Here is a 26,397-nt window from a genome sequence, read left to right as displayed (position 1 = left end):
TATTTCCTTTCCCATGTTAGGGAAGTTTTCGACTATAATCTCTGCAAATATTTTCTCTGGTCTTTCCTCTCTCTCTTCTCCTTCTGGGACCCCTATAATGCGAATGTTGTTGCATGTAATGTTGTCCCAGAGGTCTCTTAGGCTGTCTTCGTTTCTTTTCATTCTTTTTTCTTTATTCTGTTCCGCAACAGAATTCCACCATTCTGTCTTCCAGGTCAGTTATCTGTTCTTCTGCCTCAGTTTCTGCTATTGACTCCTTGTAGTGTATTTTTCATTTCAGTTATTGTATTATTCATCTCTGTTTGTTCATTCTTCTAGATCTTTGTTAAACATTTCTTGCATCTTCTGGATCTTTGCCTCCCTTCTTTTTCTGAGGTCCTGGATCATCTTCACTATCATTATTCTGAATTCTTTTTCTGGAAGGTTGTCTATCTCCACTTCATTTAGTTGTTTTCCTGGGGTTTTATCTTGTTCCTCCCTCTGGTACATAGTCCTCTGCCTTTTCATCTTGTCTGTCTTTCTGTGAATGTGGTTTTTGTTCCACAGGCTGCAGGATTGTAGTTCTTCTTGCTTCTGCTGTCTGCCCTCTGGTGGATGAGGCTATCTAAGAGGCTTGTGCAAGTTTCCTGATGGGAGGGACCAGTGGTGGGTAGAGCTGGCTGTTGCTCTGGTGGGCAGAGCTCAGTAAAACTTTAATCCACTTATTTGCTGATAGGTGGGGCTTGGTTCCCTCCCTGTTGGTTGTTTGCCCTGAGGTGACCCAACACTGGAGCCTACCCAGCCAGGCTCTTTGGTGGGGCTAATGGTGGACTCTGGGAGGGCTCACGCCAAGGGGTACTTCCCAGAACTGCTGCTGCTGGTGTCCTTGTCCCTTGGTGAGCCACAGCTGCCCCCCGCCTCTGCAGGAGACCCTTCAACACTACCAGGTAGATCTGGTTTAGTCTCCTATGGGGTCACTGCTCCTTCTTCTGGGTCCCGATGTGCACACTACTTTGTGTGTGCCCTCCAAGAGTGGAGTCTCTGTTTACCCCAGTCCTGCCAAAGTCCTGCAGTCAAATCCTGCTAGCCTCCAAAGTCTGATTTTCTAGGAATTCCTCCTCCCTTTTCCAGACCCCCTGGTTTGGAAGCCTGACGTGGGGCTCAGAACCTTCACTCCAGGGGGTGGACTTCTGTGGTATAAGTGTTCTCCAGCCAGTTTGTGAGTCACCCACCCAGCAGTTATGGGATTTGATTTTATTGTGACTGCACCCCTCCGGCCGTCTCATTGTGGCTTCTCCTTTGTCTTTGGATGTGGAGTATCTTTTTTGGTGAGTTCCAGTGTCTTCCTGTCGATGATTGTTCAGCAGTTAGTAGTGATTCTGGTGTTTTTGCAAGAGGGAGTGCGAGCACGTCCTTCTACTTCACCATCTTGAACCAATCTCCTGCGTTGGGTCAAACCAGTCTCCTGTGTTGGGTCTTTGTTGCTGCGTGCAGGCTTTCTGGTTGCGGTGAGTGGGGGCTACTCTTCCTTGCGGTGTGCGGGCTTCTCATTGCGATGGTTTGTCTTGTTGCGGAGCATAGGCTCTAGGTGCACAGGCTTCAGTAGTTGCAGCACATGGGCTCAGTAGTTGTGGTGTGTGGGCTTCAGTAATTGTGGCTCGTGGGCTCAGTAGTTGTGGCTCACGGGCTCTAGAGCGCAGGCTCAGTAGTTGTGGTGCATGGGCCTAGCTAGTACGCCGCATGTGGGATCTTCCCGGACCAGGGATCAAACCTGTGTCCCCTGAATTGGCGGGAGGATTCTTAACCACTGAGCCACCAGGGAAGTCCCAGCCACTGACTTTTTGAAGAATTTAGATTAGCTGCTTAGAGAATGTGCTACATTCTGGATTTTCTGAGTGTTTCCTCATGATATCATTTAACTCATTCTTCTGTCACCTGAATTTTCTGTATAGAGGTGGTTGAGTCTGCAGCTATGATCAGATGCAGATTGAAGAGTTTTGACAAGGTTGCTACTTCCTGTAGATAGTGGTGTATATTCATGCTGTATCACAACTTGTGGTACATGCCAGCCTGCTTCTCATTAATGATCCCAAGTTTGATTGCTTGGTTAAATTGGTGCTTCCCACATCTCCCCATTGTAAAGGCACATTTCCCTGCTTGAGATTCAGAGCTCACCCTCCTCTGGATAACCTCAAAGTTGGCACGTTCATACTTAATCTTTTGAGTACCCCGCTGGTTTCTGTACGTAGCCAACATTCATGTGCAGCCATGTCTGGAGAATAAGACTGAGGATCCAGCCGGAAATACTGTTTCTTTGTTTGTTTAAGATAAGACCAGTTTTTCTTGTCTGACTCAAAGGGTATTTCTGAAAGAGTAATTATGCAAATGTTTTTAATGAATGGATGGCCATTGTTATTAGTTCAACAATATTCATTTGTATGTATACTTCTGTTATTTTTTTAAAAGTTCTTTATAGTCATACTGTTTATTCATAATGTAAGCAAAAGCTCATTATCTGAGTACATGGGAAAATAAAAGAATACCTTTAGAAAATGAAATAACACTGCCTGAAGGTAGTTTCCTCCTCTCTTGAGCGCCTCGTGAATAAATGTATCTTGTTGGAATAGAATTTAGGGGAAAAGGATCACACTCTGTATATGAGTTTTCAAATTCCAGAGTCCACTGAACATTCATAAATGTCTGTTTGAGTTACCCAGGAGGCCCTTAGCACTCACTCACTGAGGAGGGACCCTCAGAACAGCAGTCTTTTCAAGTGTGGCAGTTTATATGTTCAGTTTTTTGAGAAATTACCCTTTACCCCAAATTACCTTCCTTCTATGAATGTTATTGTGACTAAACCATGTGCTTCAAGGAAAGTGAGATATTTAGTATCAGATGAATACATACCCTCGGACCTCAAACTGTAGAAGGAAAGACTGAATGAAAGGGTACTTCAGTAAGCATCATGTCGGAATCTAGAATCACTGGTTTATGAGCTGTCCATTGTGTTTATGAAAAATTCACCCGGTTTACTTGTGAAGAGTCAGACTTCAAGGCCCGTGGCTAGTTAGCCAGATACCACAGTGTATGACAAGTTGCCATTATATAGCTAGGGCATCAGTGTGCGGTGCGCGTGTGAGAGCTTTGAGCTCCAAAAAAGACATAATGCATCCTTAACTGTCATGCTTTAAACAAAAGGAGGTTTAGAGGGCCCCACCCTTAGCCTCTGCTTTCTTGTGGTTTAGGGATATTGCAGTGATATTTAAAAGATGTCTCTTTTTTCCCTTAATTTTTTACTGAAGTATATATAACATTTGTATTAAAAGGTGCACAACAAATCATACATGTGTAAACTGAGTGAATTTTCCAAATGTAGCCATCATTCAGATCAAGAAATAGTGCACAACCAGTGTCTTAGAAGCTCCCCCCCATTCCTGCCTTCTCCTGGTTGTCCTTGTAGCTATTATCCTGACTTCTAACCCTGTGGATTAGTTTTGATCCCGCACCCATACACCACACACAGCCTCTCAGCATTCGTGTGTGTGTGTGTGTGTTGACAGGTCTTCAGTGGGATTTTGATTATAAAACTCTGTGTAACTAGTCGAACGAAGTTGCTGATTCATCCAGGGGAATCTTTAACAAAAACCATCACCAAAAGTATGCCCTTGGGCCAAAATTGTGAACAAGAGAAGAACAAAGAGGGGAGAATCAGAACCATTTTGCTGGTAAAAGATTGCCTTTACAGCCATCCTCTTCTTGGTTTGGTATTCCGGGAAACATGGTCACGTTACCCCAACTAGGATGCTTTAGCAAGACTAATAAAGAATTGTCGGGTGTGAGTAATCACCGAGAATTCCTTATTTGTTTACGAAGAGGAGGGTGAGGCTTCTGATTTCCTGACTGCAGCAGACGTGACAGCTGACAAGTCTGATAGAAGGGTGTGCTACTGAAAAGCCATAAAAATCACGTCCAAGAGCTCAACAAGCTTTGGGCCTGGGAACAAGCAGTCTTAGACTTTCAAAAGCCCCACAGACCTCACTGTGCATTGAGTCATGCTCACAGCGATGATCTTGAGTCATTGTGAAATTACGTTCAGTGCACTCTCTGGAAAGAGAAGCATTGCTGTCAGAGTATGATTGGGAGCTTGGCTTTGGGGTCAGCTAGAATCAGCCCTGCATTTGGTACTTGTAGCTGTGTGACCCTGGGCAATTTACTTAGCCTCATCTGTAAAATGGGGACAATAGTATTTTTTCCCAATAGCATTGTTGTGAGGATTACGTAGAATTCTGAGTGGCATTCCTTGTAAGCTCTTTTGCTAGATGTTATTAATTTTTGATTGTGAAAAATTATTAGGTGGAACATCCTATTCTTTGGTTACAAATGGGATGTAACCTTTTAAAACATTTGAGATCTCCTGGGTAGAGCCTCTCTAAACACATATAGTGCAAAAGATAACTACTTTTATTACTTGGAAGTAATAGAGACATTTACACTTTGAAGCAATTCATAGTAGAAAGTAAAATAAGTGGACAAAGACAGCCAAGCCAGGGAGACTAGTAAAAGCTCAAGAAGAGGCGCATATAATGGCCTGTTCCTCCTTGAGTTTAATGTTGCTCTATTACCTAAGTGTAACCGTACATCGTCCAGATCCACATCCTCTCCTGCTCTGTTCCTCTCTCATTAGTGGGGTGCTGTGTCCCACTGACAGAAATGATGAATTGTCTCTGTTTCTTCCTTCTTGGTACTTATTTAGATGGCTGATTTATGAAGAGCCTGGATTTCAGGGTGTCCCTTTTATCCTGGAACCTGGTGAATACCCTGACTTATCCTTCTGGGATACAGAGGAGGCGTATATTGGATCCATGCGGCCTCTGAAAATGGTAAAGATGGAATCCAACAATGTGTTCTTAGAATCAGTAATTCTTTGCTTAACTTTGATAATTCATGGGATGTGACTTTAAAGCAATAAAGCAGACTTTTTAAAAACAAATATGTAGAAGATGGGACCTGTTGCTAGATAGAAATAATAGAAAGGTTAACTTGCTAGATGCTACAGATGAAAAAATGTGGATAAGCCTATGGCCTTGGCCTTCAAGGTGTTCTCGGCCTTGCAGAGCCACTGATGTGTGTGCAGAGCTCAGCCCAGAGCAGAAATGAGAAAGTGAAGAATTAAACCTTTGGGGAAGAACAGGAGGACGGGCAGATAAAGTCCAACTTGTAGGTGTCAGAAAAGAGAAGGGGGATAATTAGGAGAGCTTCACGATAATTCAAGAGGGTCTTATAAACCAAGCAGGGTTAATTTAGGTGAAGGTTTCAGAGTACACTGCATGATCCAGGGCGGAGCTGGGCAAGGACGGGGCTTGCTGCGGACCAGCCAGTTGTAGTGACAGGAGGCCAGGCGGGTGGCAGCTTTGGGGGCCCTGGAGCTGGATGTCGGAATGAGTGTTGTTCTCCAAAGCTTTTGCCTTAGAAAGGGCCTGTGCTTCCTTCCCCTGTATTTTGCCTTGTTCTTTGTCTGTTTCATCTGCAAGACTCTAAGCCTTGGGAGGATCCAGTCTGCAGCTCAACCCATGTTGAGCTGCATTGTAGTAGGTGCTCACTAAAAACCTACCGCATGAGTGAGGCTCCTGTTAAACCGTGTTCTTGAAATTCCACTTCGTGATTGTCTTCTGAGGCAGTTTGAGACAAATTAGAAAGGCAGGAAGATAATTTTTTTATCTTAATTTTATCTCTCCTGCCAAAGCTTGTAGTTTAATTACCTAGATGTCTGCTGGTCTTCATGCAAATAATGTTGGGCTTTTTTCTAAAGTTAAATCCATTTTCAAAGAACAAAGTTTTGTTAGTTTTATGAATGTATGAAAGAATCACCTCAGGTTTTGAAGCCAGGTTTTTTTTATACATCTTTATTGGAGTATAATTGCTTCACAATGTTGTTAGTTTCTGCCATACAACAGAATGAATCAGCTGTATGCACACACATATCCCCATATCCCCTCCCTCTTGAGCCTCCCTCCCACCCTCCCTATCCCTCCCCTCTAGGGGGTCACAAAGCACCGAGGTGATCTCCCCGTGCTATGCAGCAGCTTCCCACCAGCCATCCATTTTACATTTGGTAGTGTATATATATGTCAGTGCTACTCTCTAAGTTGGTCCCAGCTTACCCTTCCCCCCTGTGTCCTCAAGTCCATTCTCAACGTCTGCATCTTTATTCCTGCCCTACCACTAGGTTCATCAGTACCATTTTTCTAGATTCCATATATATGAGTTAGCATACGGTATTTGTTTTTCTCTTTCTGACTTACTTCACTCTGTATGACAGACTCTAGGTCCATCCACCTCACTACAAACAACTCAGTTTCGTTCCTTTTTATGGCTGAGTAATACTCCATTGTACATATGTGCCACGTCCTCTTTATCCATTTGTCTGTCGACGGACATTTAGGTTGTTTCCATGTCCTGGCTCTTGTAAATAGTGCTGCAGTGAACATTTGTGGTACATGTATCTTTTTTGGTTTTTTTTTTACGTAAGTAAATTTTATTTTTTTTGTACAGCAGGTTCTTATTAGTTATCTATTTTATACAAATTAGCATATATATGTCAATCCCAATCTCCCAGTTCACCCCACCGCCACCACCACATACTACATGTATCTTCTGAGGTATGGTTTTCTCAGGGTACATGCCCAGTAGTGGGTTGGTGGCAGTTTTTAATGGTAAGCAGCAGAACTGTGAAGTTCACAGCATTCCGAAAGGATTACTTTTGAAAAGCGTACTTACTTGGCTGTGTGAGCCCTGGTTTGTTGATAAAATCAGCCACATTCCTTTATAATTACAGTTCATTTGCTGTATTTGAGTGTCTTTGGCTGTACTTTTTTTTAAGGCTTTTAAACATAGAGGTGAAAACTATCCTTCTTACTTTCCCACTGCTGATTTTAACTTTTACCCTACTTAATATTTGTATGAGATACCTCTTCTGTGGTTGATTTTTAGTGAGATTTTTGGATTAAAAAAACCATTTTTATTATAAAAATAGAGCAGCCCCCATAGACCCATCCTTCGGGATGTTTTAAATTTATCTAACCGTTTACCTGGTTATTTCAAAAGTCCTTCAGATCATACTGTGAACTTGAGGGAACTTTAACAGTTTTGTAAGCCAGCGGTTGCAAAATCAAATGCCTCCGGGGCCAGGCAGCAAATAGGCGTGAGTAGGCTGGCAGGGAGTTGAACTGCGGAAGAGGTGGAGACAGGCAAACCGCAGCCTGTATCTGGAGGGTGAGCCCAATTAATAAGCGCAGATGGTGAAGGTTGCTGCCTGTGAGAATTTGGGTCCAGAGATGTCAGATTTTAGGACTCCTTTTTAAGGTAAGTGAGAAATACGCATTTTTTTTTTTGAGAAGTTTACTGAGTTAAAACAAAACAAAAAAAACCCTAACACTCATTTGGTTAAAAAGCACAGCTGCTGTACAGATTCAGCTTATAGACCGCCTCTGTGAGACTCTGCTTTAAGTCTTCCTATATCTTCCCTGCATTTTTGGTAATTTTAGAACTGTCTCAGCATTGATTAAACAAACAGGAATGTGGTTGCTCTGCAGTTCCATGGCTTACCGCAGACTGCTGTGGGTAATAGAAAATGGTAACGTATCAGTGACAAACGGCTTTTCTTATTATGTTATTTTTCTTTTCAGGGTGGCCGTAAAGTTGAATTCCCTATAGATCCAAAGGTAATCTATATATTTTAAAAATTTTATTCCCGTTCCATCTCCACGAAGGTAATACTTGTGTGATTTTACATATCAGCTTCCATAAAACATAATTGCAGCCAAAGGAAGTTGTCCAACTTACACGGCATCCTTCAGGCTGGAAGGTGATGCTGACGGCACCAGTTGTCACTAACAGTATGCGTAGCCATGGCTCAAAGCGTTCGCTGTTGTATTAAGTTTGTAGTTTGTGGTTGTATTTACTAACTGCAGGACCTGTTGCTACTTGCCAGTTAGCAAGGAAGAACCTCACTTCTCAAGACAAGTTCTCCCTACTCCCAAATGCTCTTTCTGTTAGTTCTACTTCACACATCTATGACACATAGTTTGATCTATAGTTTGTTTCATTTTTAAAGCAACTTAGAATACTTTGGCTTTTTTAGTTTGGCCTGAGCAAAATTCTAAATATCAGTTCTAGACATTGAACAAAAACCAATTATGCATAAACTGTCTTTTGAACCTTGACTTCAGGCTACACCACAGCAGAAAAAAATTTCTGATTTTTAAAATTACATTTAATGGGGCTTCCCTGGTGGCACAGTGGTTAAGAATCCGCCTGCCAAGGCAGGGGACACGGGTTCGAGCCCTGGTCCGGGAAGATCCCACGTGCCGCGGAGCAACTAAGCCTGTGCGCCACAACTACTGAGCCCGCATGCCACAACTACTGAAGCCCGTGCACCTAGAGCCCATGCTCCACAACAAGAGAAGCCACCGCAATGAGAAGCCTGCGCACCACAACAAAGAGTAGCCCCTGCTTGCTGCAACTAAAGAAAGCCTGCGCACAGCCAACAAAGACCTAATGCAGCCAAAAATGAATAAATTTATAAAAGAATTACAAGATACTGTTATTTAATTAATTTAAAAAATATTAGAACTTTTTTTTCTTTTTTTTTTTTTTTTTTGGCAGTATGTGGGCCTCTCACTGTTGTGGCCTCTACCGTTGCGGAGCACAGGCTCTGGACGCGCAGGCTCAGCAGCCATGGCTCATGGGCCCAGCCGCTCTGCGGCATGTGGGATCTTCCTGGACCGGGGCACGAACCCGTGTCCCCTGCATCGGCAGGTGGACTCTCAACCACTGCGCCACAAGGGAAGCCCTAAAAAATATTAGAACATTTTAATTTGTGTTCCAGGACTTAGTGATATTAAGTGACTAATGTTTGGCTATTGAGATATTTAACTTTCAACAAATTACTAGCATATCTCATTTATGTTATAGGTAGTTATTTATGAAAAGCCTTTCTTTGAAGGAAAATGTGTGGAACTAGAAAAAGAGGTGTGTAATTTTATCATGGAAGGAGGTGAAACAACTGGAAATGAACATTTGCCCCTTACATCAGTGGGATCTATGAAAGTTCTAAGAGGCATGTAAGTAGACAGGAGTGACCTATAAGGATTTCTTTTTATTCCCTTTAATAAAGTAAAAATACATGTTCTCTCTCTCCCAAAGATAGCATTCCAGATTGTATGGTAGAGTGAATTTCAAACATATTTTCTTCAGCTGGTTGTGACCTGGATCTGACACAGCAGTTTGATGGGCTGTTTTGGGGTCAGTCAGCTGAGCAAGGCTGATAAAGTGGCCCATCCAGATTGATCAAATCTACAGTCTTGTTTATTAATATTATGCTCCAAACTATTGAACTGTTAGTTTGCTTTCTATTTTTTAGGATCATATTTTGCACTTTATAGATCTTAACATATTTCCTTTAGAATTGTACACTGAAAATGGCTTGTAAATAGCCCAAAATATACAATATTTTAATTACTATTGGAAGAAAGTTCATTCAGTTTTATTTGCTGAAGTTCTTTTGAGTCAGTTCTTAGACATACACGTTCAGACACACGTGTACGCATGCACACTTACCCCACCATACCCCTTATCGGAACATTGATGTGTGCATCTTAGGTTGATTTCTTGGGGCCATTCTGTTAGTCTCTTCAATGCTAGGGAAGCATTCCAATAGTCATAATGCATGAGTCCATGTCTAGCTTTATAGCTATTTATATTTGTCAATGAAACTGATACTTTAACACTACTGAAAATTTCTACTCCTTCATGTTCTTTTGTTGTAGTTGGGTTGCTTATGAGAAGCCTGGCTTTACTGGTCATCAGTATTTGCTTGAAGAAGGAGAATATAAGGACTGGAATGACTGGGGAGGCTACAGTGGAGAACTTCAGTCTTTACGACCTGTTTTAGGTGTAAGTCAAAGAAAAGCTAATGGCTAATACTAGGGCGTTTTGGGATAATAAACGGCTAGCCTTTGAATTTTGAATTTTTTTTTCTCAATAGGATTTTTCAAATGCTCACATGATAATGTACAATGAAAAAAACTTTGGATCCAAAGGTTCCAGTATTGATGTATTAGGAATTGTTGCTGATTTAAAGGAGACTGGATACGGAGTGAAGACACAGTCTGTTAATGTACTGAGTGGAGTGTAAGTGCAATAACCCAATTGGGATTTTAAATATGGGTTTCACTTTGGTTTGTGTTAAAGTAATGGAGTCTCTGACCCAGAGTAGCACTCAATAAGTACATATCTCAAAAACTAAAACATTAAGTCAGCCATTTAATACTTACTGCCACTATATTTTAATAGCTGCTTTTTAAAATCTTTCTCATATAGTATTTTTTTTATGTGTAATATAACATTGGAGCAGGCTTTTGAGTTTCATGATAGAAATCTGCAGATCCATTTCCCTTGTCATTCTTCATGGAAAGAACTCATGAATTTCTTATGATGGGAAACAAATAATAATAGTGATCTAACATTAGAAACCTGAGGTTGGGACAAAGTCCCATTTGATTTTCCTGTGGTCCTACACCTGCTCCATTATATTTCCTCACTTTCATGTATAATGTACAGCAGAGTTAATTATATTAATCATATTCTAGATTATATCCCCAGTATTTATCTTATAACTGGAAGTTTGTACCTTTTGACCCCCTTCCTCCAACTCCCCTTCCCCCCCGACTCCCACCTCTGGTAACCACAAATTTGATCTCTTTTTCTATGAGTTTGTTTGTTTTTTAAGTATAATTGGACTTTCAACAGCATGTTAGTTTGTGGTATACAGTGGTATATAGTGATTCAGTATTTCTATGCATTTCAAAATGATCACCATGGTAAGTCTAGTTACCTTCTGTCACCACACAAAGATATAACATAATTATTGATAATATTCCTCATGCTGTACCTTTCACTCCCGTGACTCATTTATTTTGTAACTGGAAGTTTGTACCTCTTAATTTCCCTCACCTATTTTACTAAGCCTCCCACACCCCTCCACTCTGGCAACCACCTGTTCTCTGTGTCTGTGACTGTTTCCTGTTTTGTTATGTTTGTTCATTTGTTTTGTTTTTTAGATTCCACATATAAATGAAATCGTATGGTGTTTGTCTTTGACTTATTTCACTTAGCATAATACTCTCTAGGTCCACCCATGTTGTCACAAATGGCAAAATTTCATTCTTTTTCATGGCTAATATAATTTATAGAGAGAGAGAGAGAGAGAGAGAGACACAGACCACATCTAGCTATCCATGTAGATAAATAGGTTGCTTCCATATCTTGACTATTGTCAGTAATGCTGCAGTGAACATAGAGGTGCACATATCCTTTTGAATTAGTATTTTTGTTTTTTGGTGGGTTTTTTTGTTTTTTTTGTTTTTTTAATGGTACGCAGGCCTCTCATTGCTGTGGCCTCTCCCATTGCGGAGCACAGGCTCCGGACGTGCAGGCTCAGCGGCCATGCCTCACGGGCCCAGCCGCTCTGCGGCATGTGGGATCTTCCCGGACCGGGGCACGAACCCGTGTCCCCTGCATCAGCAGGCGGACTCTCAACCAATGCGCTACCGGGGAAGCCCTTGGTGGGTTTTTGTTTTTGGAAAAATACCCAGAAGTGAAATTGCTGGATTGTATAGTAGTTCTATTTTTAACGTTTTGAGGAACCTCCATACTGTTTTCCACAGTGTCTGCACCAATTTACATTCCCACCCAGTTCACAAGGATTACCTTTTCTCTACATCCTCACCAACAATTGTTGTTTGTTGCCTTCTTGATAATAACCGTTCTGACAGGTGTGAGGCAATATCTCATTGTGGTTTTGATATGCGTTTTCCCGATGATTAATTATATTGAGCATCTTTTCATGTGCCTCTTGGCCATACTAGGTCTTTTTTGGAAAAATGTCTCTTTAGGTCCTCTGCCCATTTTGTAATTGGGTTGCTTGCTTTTTTGATGTTGGGTTGTATGAGTCCTTTGTATATGTGGGATATTAACCCCTTACCAGATACATTGTTTGCAAATATCTTTTCCCATTCAGTAGGCAGCCTTTTCTTTGGTTGATAGTTTTCTTTGTTGTGCAATAGCTTTGTAGTTTGATGTGGTCCCTTTTGTTTATTTTTGTTCTTATTTCCCTGGCCTGAGGAGACACATCCAAAAAAATATTGCTAAGGCTGATGTCAAAGAGCCTACTGCCTGTGTTTTCTTCTAGGAGTTTTATGGTTTCAGGTCTTCCGTGTAAGTCTTTAATGCATTTTGGGTTTATTTTTTTATATGGTGTGAGAAAGTAGTCCAATTTGATTCTTTTGCATGTAGCTGTTGAGTTTTCCCAAAATGATTTATTGAAGAATCTGTCTTCCCCTTTGTATATTCTTGCCTCCTCTGTGGTAGATTAATTGACCAGGTAGGTGGGTTCATTTCTGGGCTCTATGTTATTTTAATATAAAAATAATTGTTTCAGTGTACCTGGAATTAGCAGTTGAATGTTTTACTAATGCTAAAGTAAATTTTTATTGAAAGATGATTAGTCAAGACTCTTTGGGACGCAAGTGACTGCAGGTCAGTCTAAACTGGCATAAATGATAAAAATGCAATATATTGACGTGCATAACTGAAAAGTCCTGGGAGAGATTTTGCTTGCGTCACGGCCAACGCAGGGATTCAGACACTGTCATTAGGACTTGGTCTCTCTCTGTCTCTTGACCGCGCTTTTGCTATGCTGGCTACACTTCAGGCAGGTACTTTTGTTGCCGAGGTGAAGCTCCTACTGCTCGCCACACAACAGGCCAATAAATCGAGAGACGAGGTTTTGGGACAAGGAATAGCAGCTTTATTTGAAAAGCCAGGAGACTGAGAAGGTGGCAGACTAGTGTCCAAAAGAGCCATCTTGCTGGGGTTTGGATGCTAGTTTCTTTTTTTTTTTTTTTGCAGTACGTGGGCCTCTCACTGTTGTGGCTTCTCCCGCTGCGGAGCGCAGGCTCAGCGGCCATGGCTCACGGGCCCAGCCGCTCCGCAGCATGTGGGATCTTCCCGGACCGGGGCACGAACCCACGTCCCCTGCATCGACAGGCGGTCTCTCAACCACTGCGCCACCAGGGAAACCCTGGATGCTAGTTTCTTTTATAGAACAAACAGGGGGAGGTGAGGAGGTAAAGTTAAAAAGGTGATACATTGTTGCAAATACTTGGTTCTGGTTCATCCTCCCCAGAGGATGTGCTAATTTCTTCTTTCCTGCAGCCAGGTTTGTGGAGATGTTTCCTGTGAACTCAAACAAGAGTATTTTAGCTTAACACTTGGGCATGGGAGGCAGGGTTCCCAGAGGTGGGCTATTTTGTTGACTTTAAGCTATGGCAACATCCCTTTAGGGATTAACTTGTAGCAAAAGCAATAAGGTTAAAGTAAAGAAAAGGATCCAGTATGGAGTCAGATTTGTTCTTCCCTGTTCCGCTTTCTATCTGGGACCTGTGGTGGGAGCATCTTGCTTTTGTTCTCAAATCTCACTGCTTCTAGGGGAAAGCTTCTCTTTCCCACAGAAGTTCCAGGTTTGACTTTGATTCTGTATGCTTAAGTCATGTGCACCTGTCTGAATCAATTGCTGTAGCCAAGGAGATGGCTGTGCCTGTGTTACATGCCCAGCCCTGCAGCTGAGATATAGGGTCAGTCCCATGGGGAGTACTAGTGTATATAGGGCTGAGGAGTTCCCCAGGCACATCAGAAACAGTGGGTACAGATACTGGATTGGCAAAAGCAGATGTCTGTTAAAGTGAGTTATACAGTTATTTTTATGGTCCAGGCTGATGTCAGTTATAATTTGTTATAAGTGAGAGTATTCTTAAATGGTCATATGAAATCATTTGACACCGATTCTGTTAAAAATGTTTGGTGTTAGGCTCTTATGCTATGAGTAACATAGACTATGCGTCATTCTAACCTCAACTCTACTGTATTTCAAGGGGCTTCCCACAATAGCCCTGGATATTTGAGATGTGTCTACAATGTAATATGCTTTTAGTGTTAGTCACGTTCACTAAATTCTTGTGTTGGTTTAGAGGGAAAATACAATAACCAACTCAATGTGGGGAAACAGTTGAACATTTTCATACTCACCAGGTGTGTTGGTTTCATTAGTCAGAGCCCAGTCATGTACCCTAGCAGAGGAAGCAAAAGGATGCTGGGTGGAATTCCCTTAGGGCATTTATGTAGATTATGCTGTTAGCACCTGTAGAATTATTGTGCCTGGAGCCAGTCTCTCTTTTTAATCCAACCCTTGCTTAAAATCCCTTTCCTTTATAAAATGTTGCTTTTATATGTTTCTATTTTTAGCTATTTCTAGTTACATTTCCTGGCTTAGGCTTTTTTTTGGGGGGGTTTTGTAGCAGTTGAGTTTTGTTGTTGGGAGGAAGTTGAAAGGAGGCATGCATGTATGCGCGCACACACACACAACTTCCTTTTAAATTCTGTGGTTATAGAAGCGCTTCTGTACTTACCAGGGCCAGCTGCTTCCTCATATTTCATTCAGTCCATCGTTTGCTAAATATTTATTGAGGTCTGTTATGTGCAAAGCATTGTATTACATCCTCAAAGAAGTTACAGTATTTATATGAAACCTAATCATTGCTACAAAATACAGAAAGATTAAGTGCTTTGGGGATCCACGGCAGAGAGAGATTAATTTCCAGTTTGGACACAGGGAAGACTTTGGAGGAGGTAGCATTGGAGTTCAGCCCTGCAGGATAGGAAGGTTGAGATGTGCCACTATCACATGCGTAATAAATTCCCTGGGTGGTGAACTCAGTATTAGCTCTGAAACTGAGAACAGCCTTCAGGAAGCATCCTTACAAATCCAGCAAATGAGGTTTTAGGAACCGCATTTTGTTTCTTGTTGAAACATCAAAAGAGTTGCCTTTACACATCCCTCCTAATCATTTTCTAGTTCTGTGCTGTCTTCTTGTTCAAATAGTGGAAACTGGACTAATTTTTTTAAAACTCAGAGCAAAATGAAATATTTGTAGAGTCCAGATTTTTTTTTAAAGTGTTGGTTTTGAGTTTTTTCCTTTTCCCTCCACAGAAGGGCAGGTTTGCCCTGTTGCCCTTAAATTCTGAGCAGTGACCCCAGGAGGCTAAGACCTGTTTGTCCTTATACTTGGCGATCGTATAGACAGAGAAGTGTTGATTCACATGTACGGAATATGCTTAAACAAGGACAGGAAGGAGTTTTTTTCTTAAGAGTTTCAGGTGTAGGTTATAAGTAGACTCTAGATCATAGATACACCAGAGAATCTCAGAAATGAATTTTGGATTGGGGGCTGCATCTTGGAAGGAAAACAACAGTATTGTCAATTCAAGTGACATTTTAATAAATGGTTTTCCTTTTTCAACTTCAGTGGGTTAGATAGGCATACTTGAGTGTTGGGTATTTTCTTACAGGTAATTTATTTTGTTTTATAGGGAAATACAGTACTCACAGTTGTGCTTTTTTTTAAAAAAGCACTGGCTAAAGTGTCATCCAAGGTTTGCTCAGTTGTCACCTTCTCTCCTGCATATTCAGACTTTCCCTCCTCACTGGCTGTTTTCCCTCCAAACCTTAAAATCAAACAATCAAGCAAAAAGGACTTACCCTCTCTGTTTCCCTCTAACTTGCTATAGACCCAGAGCCTTGCCAAGACTACTTTTCTGTGATATGTCTTATCCTCTTTAATTTTTTTCTTTTTTAGGTCTTGGCTTTTGTAAAGTAGATTTACTTGCTCTGCAGAAATTCCTCCCCACATAGCAGTGTTCTGGGCGCCCGCTTTGTTTTCTCTTCATGACTCGTGATAAGCCAAAGGCTGTGTGAACAGAGGCCACACACAGAGGCACCTGTGAGCTGTACAGCCTCCCACCCTGTCAACACTGGGATCTTGGTCAATGCCCTTACTTAAAAATGAAAATACGGACTTTGACAAAGGTTAAATGACCTCTTTAAAGTTATCTGAAAGTTAATGTCATGACCACACCTAGAACCAGGCCTCCTAATTCCTCACTTCACAATGTTGAAGAATAGGATTTTAAAGTTGCTAATGAGGTTCTGAAGTGGGAAAGCGGCATTTTCTGAAATAGACTGTGATTGGTGCTTCTAGCAGTTTCTCCATTCAGCTGGCCAGAAGTGAGTCCCCAGATACTAGCTGCCGTAGCTAATTATCACTTGAGATTTTTACAGTGTTCTTCTTGATGACTGCTCATTTCCAAGTAATAACTGCACTTGAGTTTTTAAGTCAAACCCTTTAGATAGTAAAATTGTGATCTGTTGTCATTGTGAAGCCTGTGGGCTGTTTTAGGTATGGCTTAATGGAATGGTAAATGAAAAAACTACAAGGGTAGGTGGCAGTTCGGGTCACAAGGTGAAGAGACCTGGTGAGCCTCAGGAGACTTGGTCAAGGGTTCATTCATCCCTGGCCACTAACTGACAGGTCACTTCCCATTCAGAACAAACACCAACAAATAATACCATGTGATGCTCCGTACCCATCTCTGAACTTTCGAGGGCAAGGATTTTGTCTTTTTTTTCATCTTGCATTCCTAGTGCCAGTCTAGTTCCCAGCACATGGTAAACGGCCAATCAGTTTGTTGAATGAATAAATGAATTACTTTTTCTGTCTTTAGGTTTTCTTTTCAGTAAAATGTGAAAACCAGTACCTCCCTGTTACCGAGTCCAAGCGCGTACTGCTCGCCGCACAACAGGCTAGTAAATCGAGAGACAAGGTGTTAGGGCAAGGAATAGTGACTTTATTTAGAAAGCCAGCAGACGGAGAAGATAGTGGGCTAGTGGCCCAAAGAACCATCCTCCCCGACTTAGCATTCAGGCTTCTTTTATACTAAAAGGCGAGGGGCTGTGGTAGGTTGTTGCCAACTTCTTGGTGCTGGAATCCTTTGCTCTTGCAGCTGTCCACGTAGGTTTGGTCACAGTGTTCCTAGAAACCTCCACAAGACAGTTGTTATTTTCTGTTCTGCAACTTGATTTATCTCTATGTGAATGGAAAAGTTTTACACTAAATCTTTAAAGGTCAGAGCCTTGAGAATGGACCATCATGTATATTTCAGGCAATAGGCAGCATTCCTTTATAAAGGTGCAGAGCCAGCATGACTAAGCACAGGCAACAGAGCACAAAGGTTAGAGCTAAAGGACTAGATCTAATACGAAGTCAGGTTTATTATTTGTTATTCTGTGTTACATCCCTAAAAGATTAAACGTGATAATAGATGTGAATGCATTTTGGAAAGTTCTGAGCATATATATGGGCATAAAGGTATTATTTCTTTAAGCTGTGAGAGGATCAATATAGGGCTATGAATTAACTGAGGAGAAAACAGTATCTCCTGAATATAACAGAATTGAAAAACTCTTTTCCCTTCAAAGACTTTATCTTTGTATAAGAAATAGCGTCAGTAATTCGTTGATTTTCCTCTCTGAGTGTGGATCATTTAAAAGATAAATATGAAAACATTCCAAAAGAGATTCATTCTTAGTATTCTCAAGAGTTTGTTCAATTTTGCTTATTACATAGTTGTGTCATGTTGGAAATCCTGATTGAAACAAAATTTTCATTATTTAGCTGTTTTATTATCTTTTTTTTTAAGCATTTTTTTATGTCAGCTTTTTTTTTTCCAGTGTGGTTTGTTGTGTAATAGAGACATAGCTTCCTGTAGTATCTTTCTGGAAAAATACTTTAACATTGATAACAGAAAGACTTGTTTATTAAAAGAACTTTTACAGCTACTTCTTTAAAGTCCAAATTGTTTCCTTAGAATAGAATTAGAAAGAAATATAGAGAAATGGGCTTATTGGAGTTTTCTCAGGGAATAAGATTTGATAAGCGAGAACACCAAAAGGTTCATGTAAAGATACTCTTTCACTTGCCACTTTGATTTATCCTACAGACAAATCTATCTGCTCCTATAAGATTAATGGAGAACCAGAAAAATTATTCAGATTACTTATTAGTAAAACAAATGAAAGTTGCTATACAATGTATATTTATCCAAATGGGTGTGATAGTTTTTTTTCTTTTTAATTTTTAAAAATTTATTTATGGCTGTGTTGGGGCTTCGTTTCTGTGCGAGGGCTTTCTCTAGTTGTGGCAAGCTGGGGCCACTCTTCATTGCCGTGCGCGGACCTCTCACTATCGCCGCCTCTCTTGTTCTCTGTGGAGCACAGGCTCCAGACGCGCAGGCTCAGTAGTTGTGGCTCACGGGCCCAGTTGCTCCGCGGCATGTGGGATCTTCCCAGACCAGGGCTCGAACCCGTGTCCCCCGCATTGGCAGGCAGATAGATTCTCAACCACTGCGCCACCAGGGAAGCCCTGGGTGTGATAGTTTTATTGTGAATGTAAACTATGAACTATAACAAGTCAGTGTTTTTTGTTTCTTTAGATGGGTAGCCTATGAAAATCCTGACTTCACAGGAGAACAGTATATACTGGATAAAGGCTTTTATACCAGCTTTGAGGACTGGGGAGGCAAAAATTGTAAGATCTCTTCTGTTCAACCCATATGTTTGGTAAGGAGTTAACATTTTTCTCTGAGAATATTTAACTGAATTTTGGATGCCCTTAATGTGTGCTTCTGGTTCATGTAATACTTAACTATAGAAACTATCCTGAGATTGTTTTTAATGGTAATTGTTAATGACCCACAGAACAATTTGCAAGATGTCTGCCCCACTCACTTCCTTTTCTCTTCTCTTTAAACATTCTTAGGATTCTTTCACCAGACCAGGGAGACAAAATCAGGTAACTTAACAAACATTCTATCATTCGTAATTAGAAACCTGTTAAGCTGAATTTATGTGTAAAACATCATACATTTGGGAACATATTGTTAGTTTTACCCATTTTTGTGCCTGAAAGCATAACTATATTTTAAAATTAATTTAAGTTTACAGTAAGGCTTAATTGATAGCACTGACCCATATCTAAATATTTCTTATAAAATGTTCTTATGTAAAGTTAAATTTTTATATCATTACAGTGGATCAGAGTTTTACATTAATACACTAGGATTAGTATTTCAAACAACAGCGTATAGTTATTGTGGAAAACAGTAAAATGAATTTTCGTATTTGCTGTGTCTGCATTAGGCTTTTTATATAGTGTCTTTTATATGGTGTCTCACTTAAGCCTTTTGAATGCTGACTCTCTGTATCAACTGAAGTGTTAAATTTGTTAAAGACTTTTTAATGGAAGTGTTCAGAGAGCCATAATTACAGAGGCACAAACACCACTGTAGCCTCCTTTATTGGCATACAAAAGAGTCTAATAAGTCAGCAGGTAGCTTCCATTGAGAGGGAGGAAAACTGCACTACATGTTTCCAAAATACAGTTTCTTGTAAATGTTAGAACTGTGAACAATTACTTTTGGCCACAGTAAAGCTTTAAAATGCCTGGCAGCTTGTTACAAGAGGGTGTTCTGTAGAAAGCTGCCTCTATTGTTGGACTATCCTTTGATGTCTCTGAATGAAATTAAACAATCACGAATGGTGCAGCCAAAGTATTTCTAATTGATCATTAATGTAGAAGTAAAAAATTAAAGGTTTTATAAAATTCATACCAGTTTACAGTAACAAAAGTTAGCAGGTCATGTTTGGTTATCATTTCAGAGGCCGAATGAGTTAATGTGTTTAGGAAAATAATTTTATGTATTTCCGTTTACTTTTTCAAAGATTCACTTGTTTTCGGAACCACAGTTTCAAGGTCGCAGTCAGTGTTTTGAAGAAACAACAAGTCAAATTGATGAGTCATTTTCTGCCAAGTCTTGCAGAGTTTTAGGAGGCAGGTAAGCAAAACAGTGGACTGGCAGAGCCCAACCCGTGGGGGAAAACAGGATTCACGTATCAGCAAGTAAATGCACTTGTAGGAGCCTGGTACCTTATGAGACCACCACATAGTACAAGACCGTGTGAGTACTGAAATGGACTTCAGAGCACTGAGTGCTGGGCGGCAGAGGACATGGACATCAGTGTGGGTGGGAGAAGTTGAAGATCACCACCTCGTTGTGCAATGGGACTCAGACCAGGTTCTCTGCTCTCTAGGCCTCTCCCGTCATCTGTAAAGGGACTTTAGATCATCTCTAAGGACCTCCCAAGATAGATTTTTTTTTTTTACAGGTGGGTAGGAGTAGGGCAGGCATTCTGCATGATAGGCAAGTGCATGGTTGGGGTGGAGATGCTGATGAGGGGCACACCACCCTCTCCAGCTGGGAGGGCTTTGTACAGCAGGGAGGGGAAGTGAGTTTGGACAGGGAGGGTGGGCTCAGGTGATGACTCTTCTGAGCATATGAATTTGGATGGATGCCAAAGGAAAACACAAGATGGGCAAGGCAAGGAGCTCAAAGTCAGGGAAACGGATCAGGAAACCCTTGGAGCAATCTGTGCAAAAGGTGATGAATTAAGTTGAATAATAATAAGTAGCAGTAGCAGTAGTAGTAGTAGTAATGCCTTTAATCATATAGTTCTTCATGGTCTAAACAGCACCATCATGCCATTTGGCAATGCAAAGTGGAAAGAGCACCGGCTTTGCATTCAAATGCATAGATTTATATAAAGCTTCACTGTTTATTAGCACATACCTGCACCTCTGTCCTAGTTTCTCTTTGTCCCATATGCTGCTTCATTTATTACTACCAGGCATGTACTTTTTTGTTATTCATTTATTGTCCGTCTCAGCTCACTAGGGTATAAACTTCAAGATACCAGGGACTTTGTCTTGTTATATCCCCAGCAATGGAAAAATACCTGACACACAGTTATTCCTCAATAAATATGTGTTGGGTTAAACAAAAACAAAACAAAAAGACCCCCACCTCCTCTAGGGAAGCATGATAAATCCCCATTTTGTCAGTAATGCTGAGTGCTAGAGAGACTAAGTGACTTGTCTAAGTCACTGTGGTATCTTGACTCCTGGCCCAGTGCAGAGGTGTTGGAAATGAGGATAAAGGGGTGAGGGAGAAATCTGGGGAGGAAGCAGTAGACCCAGGTGACTGACTAGCTCTGAAGGTTGAAGGAGTGTTCAGAAGAGACTCGAAGACTCAAGGGCTTGACAGAACCACCTTGGCTGGGAGAATGGTGGCACCATGAGAGGTGCAAGGAATGCTGGTAGGTGGAGGGGTGAAAGCATTCATCATTTCATGGAGGAAAAAGTTGTATTTCCCAAATTACTTACGAATATTAGGTTGCCACAAGATGAAATGCAGTAAACATATCCAGACATTTTTGCAGCGAGAACACTGTTAGCCATAAGCGTTGTGTTTATTGTATGGCAGCTACCTCTAAATTCAGACTCCTTGACTAGGAAGACTCAGATTACATTTTCTACGTGTGTGTGTGTGGTTTTTCCTCTATAGCTGGGTTGCATATGACGGAGAAAATTTCTCGGGTAATCAGTACGTGTTGGAGGAAGGCCACTATCCTTCGCTGTCTGCAATGGGATGCCTGCCTGAAGCAACTTTCAAGTCTGTTCGTTTTGTAGATGTCGTAAGTATCTCAGGGTGAATACAGCGTTACAGAGATGTATGGTCACACAGCTGACAGAGCAAGGGAACCAGCAGGCAGGCTTACTCAGGACAAATTTGGAGGCAGAAAAAATAGTTTCGTGGACAACTTTCTACCCTGGTCTCTTTCCAGATCTTTAAAATGTAAACTGTTTGCTGTTTTCTCAGACTTCAGGGGCAGTGTTGGGTCAGTCATGGTGCACAGTGCACAATCATGGGCTAGTTCAAGGCCCTTCCGTCTTGTTTTTTTCCGTTTCACACCTGAGCCCTATTTCTTTTTTTAAGATTTATTTATTATTAATTAATTTATTTATTTATGGCTGCATCGGGTCTTAGTCGCAGGATCTTTGTTGAGGCATGCGGGATCTTTTGTTGTGGCGTGCAGGCTCCAGGGCGCATGGGCTCTGTAGTTTGCGGCACTCGGGCTCTCTCATCGAGGCGCCCGAGCTCAGTAGTTGCAGGGCGCTGGCTTAGCTGCCCCGCGCCATGTGGGATCTTAGTTCCCCGACCAGGGATTGAACCCGTGTCCCCTGCATTGTAAGGCAGATTCTTTACCACTGGACCACCAGGGAAGTCCCCCTGAGCCCTATTTCTATACCTCTACCTTTAGAGGTACCCATTCTAATGTGTTTGGAGTACAGCTTGGATATTCCTATAAAATACATGTTTTTAAAAATATGTATACAGCCTTTTAATTTATATACAGTATTATGCTATAGTTCTCATCATGTTATAAAAACTCTCCTTACATGAAATTTTTTGGGAGCCATCCGTTATGCTGTATGCACATCTAGTTATTGATTCTAATGGGCGCCCATGATGTAACATGTATCTACAATATGGAATCATTAACTAGATGTACATACAGCATAATGGATTACCCTGGGATCTTTTGGGGATACGTATTAAAAAGTGGATTGGGACTTCCCTGGTGGCACAGTGGTTAAGAATCTGCCTGCCAGTGCAGGGGACACGGGTTCGAGCCCTGGTCCGGGAAGATCCCACATGCCGCAGAGCAACTAAGCCCATGCGCCACAACTACTAAGCCTGCGATCTAGAGCCCGCACGCCTAGAGCCTGTGCTCTGCAACAAGAGAAGACACCGCGATGAGAAACACGCCCACCACAATGAAGAGTGGCCCCCGCTTGCCGCAACTAGAGAAAGCCTGTGGGCAGCAACGAAGACCCAGTGCAGCCAAAAACAAAGAGTGGATTTACTGGATCTCACGTGCGTGAATATGCAACCTTCAGTAAGTACTGCCGAATTCCACCACTTTACACTGTTGCTGGCAGTGCATGTGGATTCGTTTTCAGCATCATGGCCATTATTGAGTATTCTCTGACATTCTAACTTTTGTCAGTTTGAAAGAATGGGGTAGAAGTTGTGTTAGTTTGCATTTCACTGTTGGTGAGATCTCACATACTTACTAGTCATTTACGTTTTCTGTTCAGTGAATTGCCTATTTATATCCTTTGCCCAGCTCTTTAGTTTCCCATCATTGTTGTTATTGATTTGCAGAAATTCCTTATAGTTTTTAAATCTATTCCTCTGTTGTTTTAGAGATTTGCAATGAAATGACTTTTCTCAGTTTCTCATGTATGTGCCAATCCAGATTATAGTGCTCCTTTTTGACCAGAGATCTTTAATTTTAATGCAGACAAAGCAATATTCGATAGAACAATACTGCAAGATAATGTTCAGATGTTAAAGTCTGGGTGTATCTGACAGTTTGGGAAGTATTTGTTAGTTTTTGGTAGCTGATATCTCATAAAAAGCTTTAAACATATGTAGTTGGTGATTTTAGCTTTAAAGGTAGAAGGAACATATGTGAGTTGGCTTTTTCTCATCCCCTCCTGCCCGTTCAAATAACGAAAATGTTGACCTTCCTTGAGATGTGAAAATAGTAGCAGTGAAACATAAAATGATGTGGTAAGATTCATTAGCTTACAAATAATAAAATATCTAAAAATTTGATATTTAACCTGCTTAGAATTCTAAAAGCAACCTACAAGTATTTAAAAAAAACAAACCCACTTTAGATTTAAAGCTTTCAAATGCCTTCCTTCAAGCAGAACTTAGCATATATGCTCACATCACTTTTGACATTTACAGATGATGTTCTTTTAAGTTTTGATTATGATGAAATGAATATTTTACCCATATTAAGAATGTATATTTTAATTGTGACTTAGTACTTCAGAATCGTTTGGTTGTTGTCGCTAGATTAGAGTGCTTGGAACGTTTTAGCATGCCAGCTCAGAAAAGTGCAGTGAACGTGCAAAGTAGTGATACTACCACAGTTTGTCATTTCCTTCTTGTATGGTTTATATAACCTAATTTCTAGACCATATAGAACACGTCTACACACTGATCTGCTCTGTTTAGTGGTCAAGATCTTTCTACACATCAGAGCACATCCACATAAATGAAGCAGTAAGGTGTCACACGTTGCCACAAAACTTTAAGCAAGTTAGGGAATTTTTCATGTATCATTTATGATTTTAGGATTATCATCATCAGAGCTTAGTCTAGGGTCATAAGGGTCTGTAATCTGAAAAACAAGCATAAGCTGCCAACTTCTCATTTTTCTGAAAATCAGTGGACTTGAACTTGGGGCTTCCATCCTATTTTTTCTCTCCTAACAATTATTCCTACAGGAAAGTTTGGGAATACACAGAATCATTGTCTTATTGACAGTTAAAAACAACAACAAAAAGACATCTGAAAATGCATACAAGGGGAAGCTTCCTTTATTAGGCAGATTACCACTAGATCCCCAAAGATCACCACAGCCCCCGACCCTCGCCATTTATGTCTTTGACTTTCCAGCCCCTTCTTATCTCAATAGAAAACAGAAAAGTTGAAAATAAAGTCCATTAGAATTGATATTCCAGGCATAGATACCTGTTCCTTTATGCCTGGGATATGTTCCCGTTTTATAATACTTTACATTTACCTGCCTTTCTACGTAAGGGAAAAGCTCTCTGCCCTCCATCCTTCCTTGCTTTAGCTTTGGAGTATATAACCACCCAGACGTTGCTGGAAAAGGGAGCTTATGAGCAGGCCAAGTCCAGCCAGATCTTCTGCTTTGTCCTTGTAACAAGGTGATTTTCACGTGAAGTTCGAATTACTATCAAGGATGAGTAACAGAACATTATTTTTGTTCCTAAACAGGAATTGTCTGAACCAACAATTATTCTTTTTGAAAGAGAAGACTTCAAAGGAAAAAGGATTGAATTTAGTACAGAAATAGTTAATCTCCAATCCCTAGGATTCAACACGCACATACGCTCTGTTCAGGTGATTGGTGGCATGTAAGTGAGTTACCTACTTGTTTATTCAATAAAATAGATTTTAAAAATTAAGTTTGATCATATTTCTCTTCTCTGTTACCTTAACCAAATTGACGTATAACTCCTTTTTTTCTGTAAGGGTTAATATTTATGTTCCCTCACAGTATACTTTTCCTATTGGGAAGAGCCATGTGTGGGACATCATCTCTTCATCCAGATTTTTAGTTTACTTAAGATAAGGACTCTCAAAGTTCCTAGGCGAACGCTTTGCAATAAATTGAGCACTTCCTTAGCAAGTAGGAAAGAGAACTGATTTTGCTTATCCTTTTGAAAGACCAAGTCCTTTCATTTTGGAGTAAGGGTTGGGATTTTCCTTCAGCTAGGAGTGACTAGCAGATGTTATAGGCAAAATGACTTAATGTCAACATGGGAAGATTTTTCTCAACTTTGAATAATTTTGAAATTAAGATGTAAAAATGAATAAGGACTATCAATGTAATGTGTTTTTACAAAAGTATTTTTCTTTCACTCACCGAAACAGCAGGTATAGTTTGAAGGCATCAAATGGTGGAGAGGACTATAGCTATTTAAAAAACAAATTCGGATTATTAGGGTGATTGATAGAATTTTATGCATGACTTTTTTTCCCAACAGGTTTAAACTAATATTTTGTTTTTATGATAAAATGACTACGATGATAACATTTTAGAGTTGCAGGGTTAAAAACAGAGAACCTTGATGTAATACATCAACCAGAGAGAAAGATTGCTGTGTTGCTTGCATGCTGGTCTGCGCTGGAACCCAGACTTCAGGTGTGGGTACCAGCATCTCTGTGTGGAAGAGACCTGAGTATCTTTAGTAGTTCTCTGGATTGAGGAAGATTACTCTCATTTTAAATAAAACTTTATTATCTATTTTTATCTAACCCTCATATAGCACCCTGTGTAAGAACTTTACAAGTATTAACCATTTAAATAAAGGTCTATTATTACAACTGAAGATGTTTTATGTAAAGTTCACAGGAAGTACTGGGCTGTCCTGCTAAAAGACTATCTCTATTGAAGAAAAAACTTACCTATTTCTCTTCAAGAGTGGAACTTTTGGGCATAAATACTCATGTACCATGAATTTGCTATTTGTCAAGACATGGGTGCTGTAGCTGTTTTTGATAATAAGGTAGTTTCCTTTTTTTATCCTCCAACATATATTTAAAGTATAAAAAGCTCGGTCTAGGTACTTCCCTGGTGGTGCAGTGGTTAAGAATCCGCCTGCCAATGCAGGGGACATGGGTTCGATCCCTGGTCCAGGAAGATCCCACGTGCCATGGAGCAACTAAGCCTGTGTGCCACAACTACTGAGCCTGCGCTCTAGAGCCCATGAGCCACAACTGCTGAAGCCCGCATGCTGCAACAAGAGAAGCCACCACAATAAGAAGTCTGTGCACCGCAATGAAGAGTAGCCCCCACTCACCGCAACTAGAGAAAGCCCAAGTACAGCAATGAAGACCCAACGCAGCCAAAAATAAAAATAAAAAGCTCAGTCTAAAAATCAAAGTGTTCTGAAAATA

General features: G+C 40.7%; 2 protein-coding genes across 3 annotated transcripts in view; one reads left to right on the top strand and one right to left on the bottom strand.

Annotated features, from left to right (window-relative positions):
- CRYBG1 (crystallin beta-gamma domain containing 1) overlaps positions 1-26,397 on the top strand; it is a 203,707-nt gene that overhangs the window by 170,210 nt on the left and 7,100 nt on the right. For both annotated transcript variants that reach the window (XM_027089410.1, XM_027089415.1), the window contains 10 exons: positions 4,733-4,859; positions 7,665-7,700; positions 8,953-9,101; positions 9,807-9,933; positions 10,025-10,170; positions 18,424-18,550; positions 18,750-18,782; positions 19,712-19,824; positions 21,391-21,520; positions 24,712-24,851. In XM_027089410.1, the coding sequence (XP_026945211.1) occupies positions 4,733-4,859; positions 7,665-7,700; positions 8,953-9,101; positions 9,807-9,933; positions 10,025-10,170; positions 18,424-18,550; positions 18,750-18,782; positions 19,712-19,824; positions 21,391-21,520; positions 24,712-24,851 (1,128 nt within the window). The remainder of the gene's footprint in view (positions 1-4,732; positions 4,860-7,664; positions 7,701-8,952; positions 9,102-9,806; positions 9,934-10,024; positions 10,171-18,423; positions 18,551-18,749; positions 18,783-19,711; positions 19,825-21,390; positions 21,521-24,711; positions 24,852-26,397) is intronic.
- The window catches only part of RTN4IP1 (reticulon 4 interacting protein 1), a 134,530-nt gene continuing 127,695 nt past the window's right edge, over positions 19,563-26,397 (bottom strand). The window contains exons 9-10 of the mRNA XM_027089497.1: positions 25,364-25,413; positions 19,563-19,856 (exon numbers count right to left, since the gene is read on the bottom strand). Of these exons, the coding sequence (XP_026945298.1) occupies positions 25,408-25,413 (6 nt within the window). The 3' untranslated portion in view covers positions 19,563-19,856; positions 25,364-25,407. The remainder of the gene's footprint in view (positions 19,857-25,363; positions 25,414-26,397) is intronic.

Source organism: Aethalodelphis obliquidens, unplaced genomic scaffold, assembly GCF_003676395.1.
Source record: "Aethalodelphis obliquidens isolate GAN/ISIS:26980383/991018 unplaced genomic scaffold, ASM367639v1 scaffold3, whole genome shotgun sequence".
NCBI classification, from domain to species: domain Eukaryota; kingdom Metazoa; phylum Chordata; class Mammalia; order Artiodactyla; family Delphinidae; genus Aethalodelphis; species Aethalodelphis obliquidens.
Note: the sequence above shows the minus strand (reverse complement) of the source record. Positions and strands in the feature narration are given on the sequence as shown.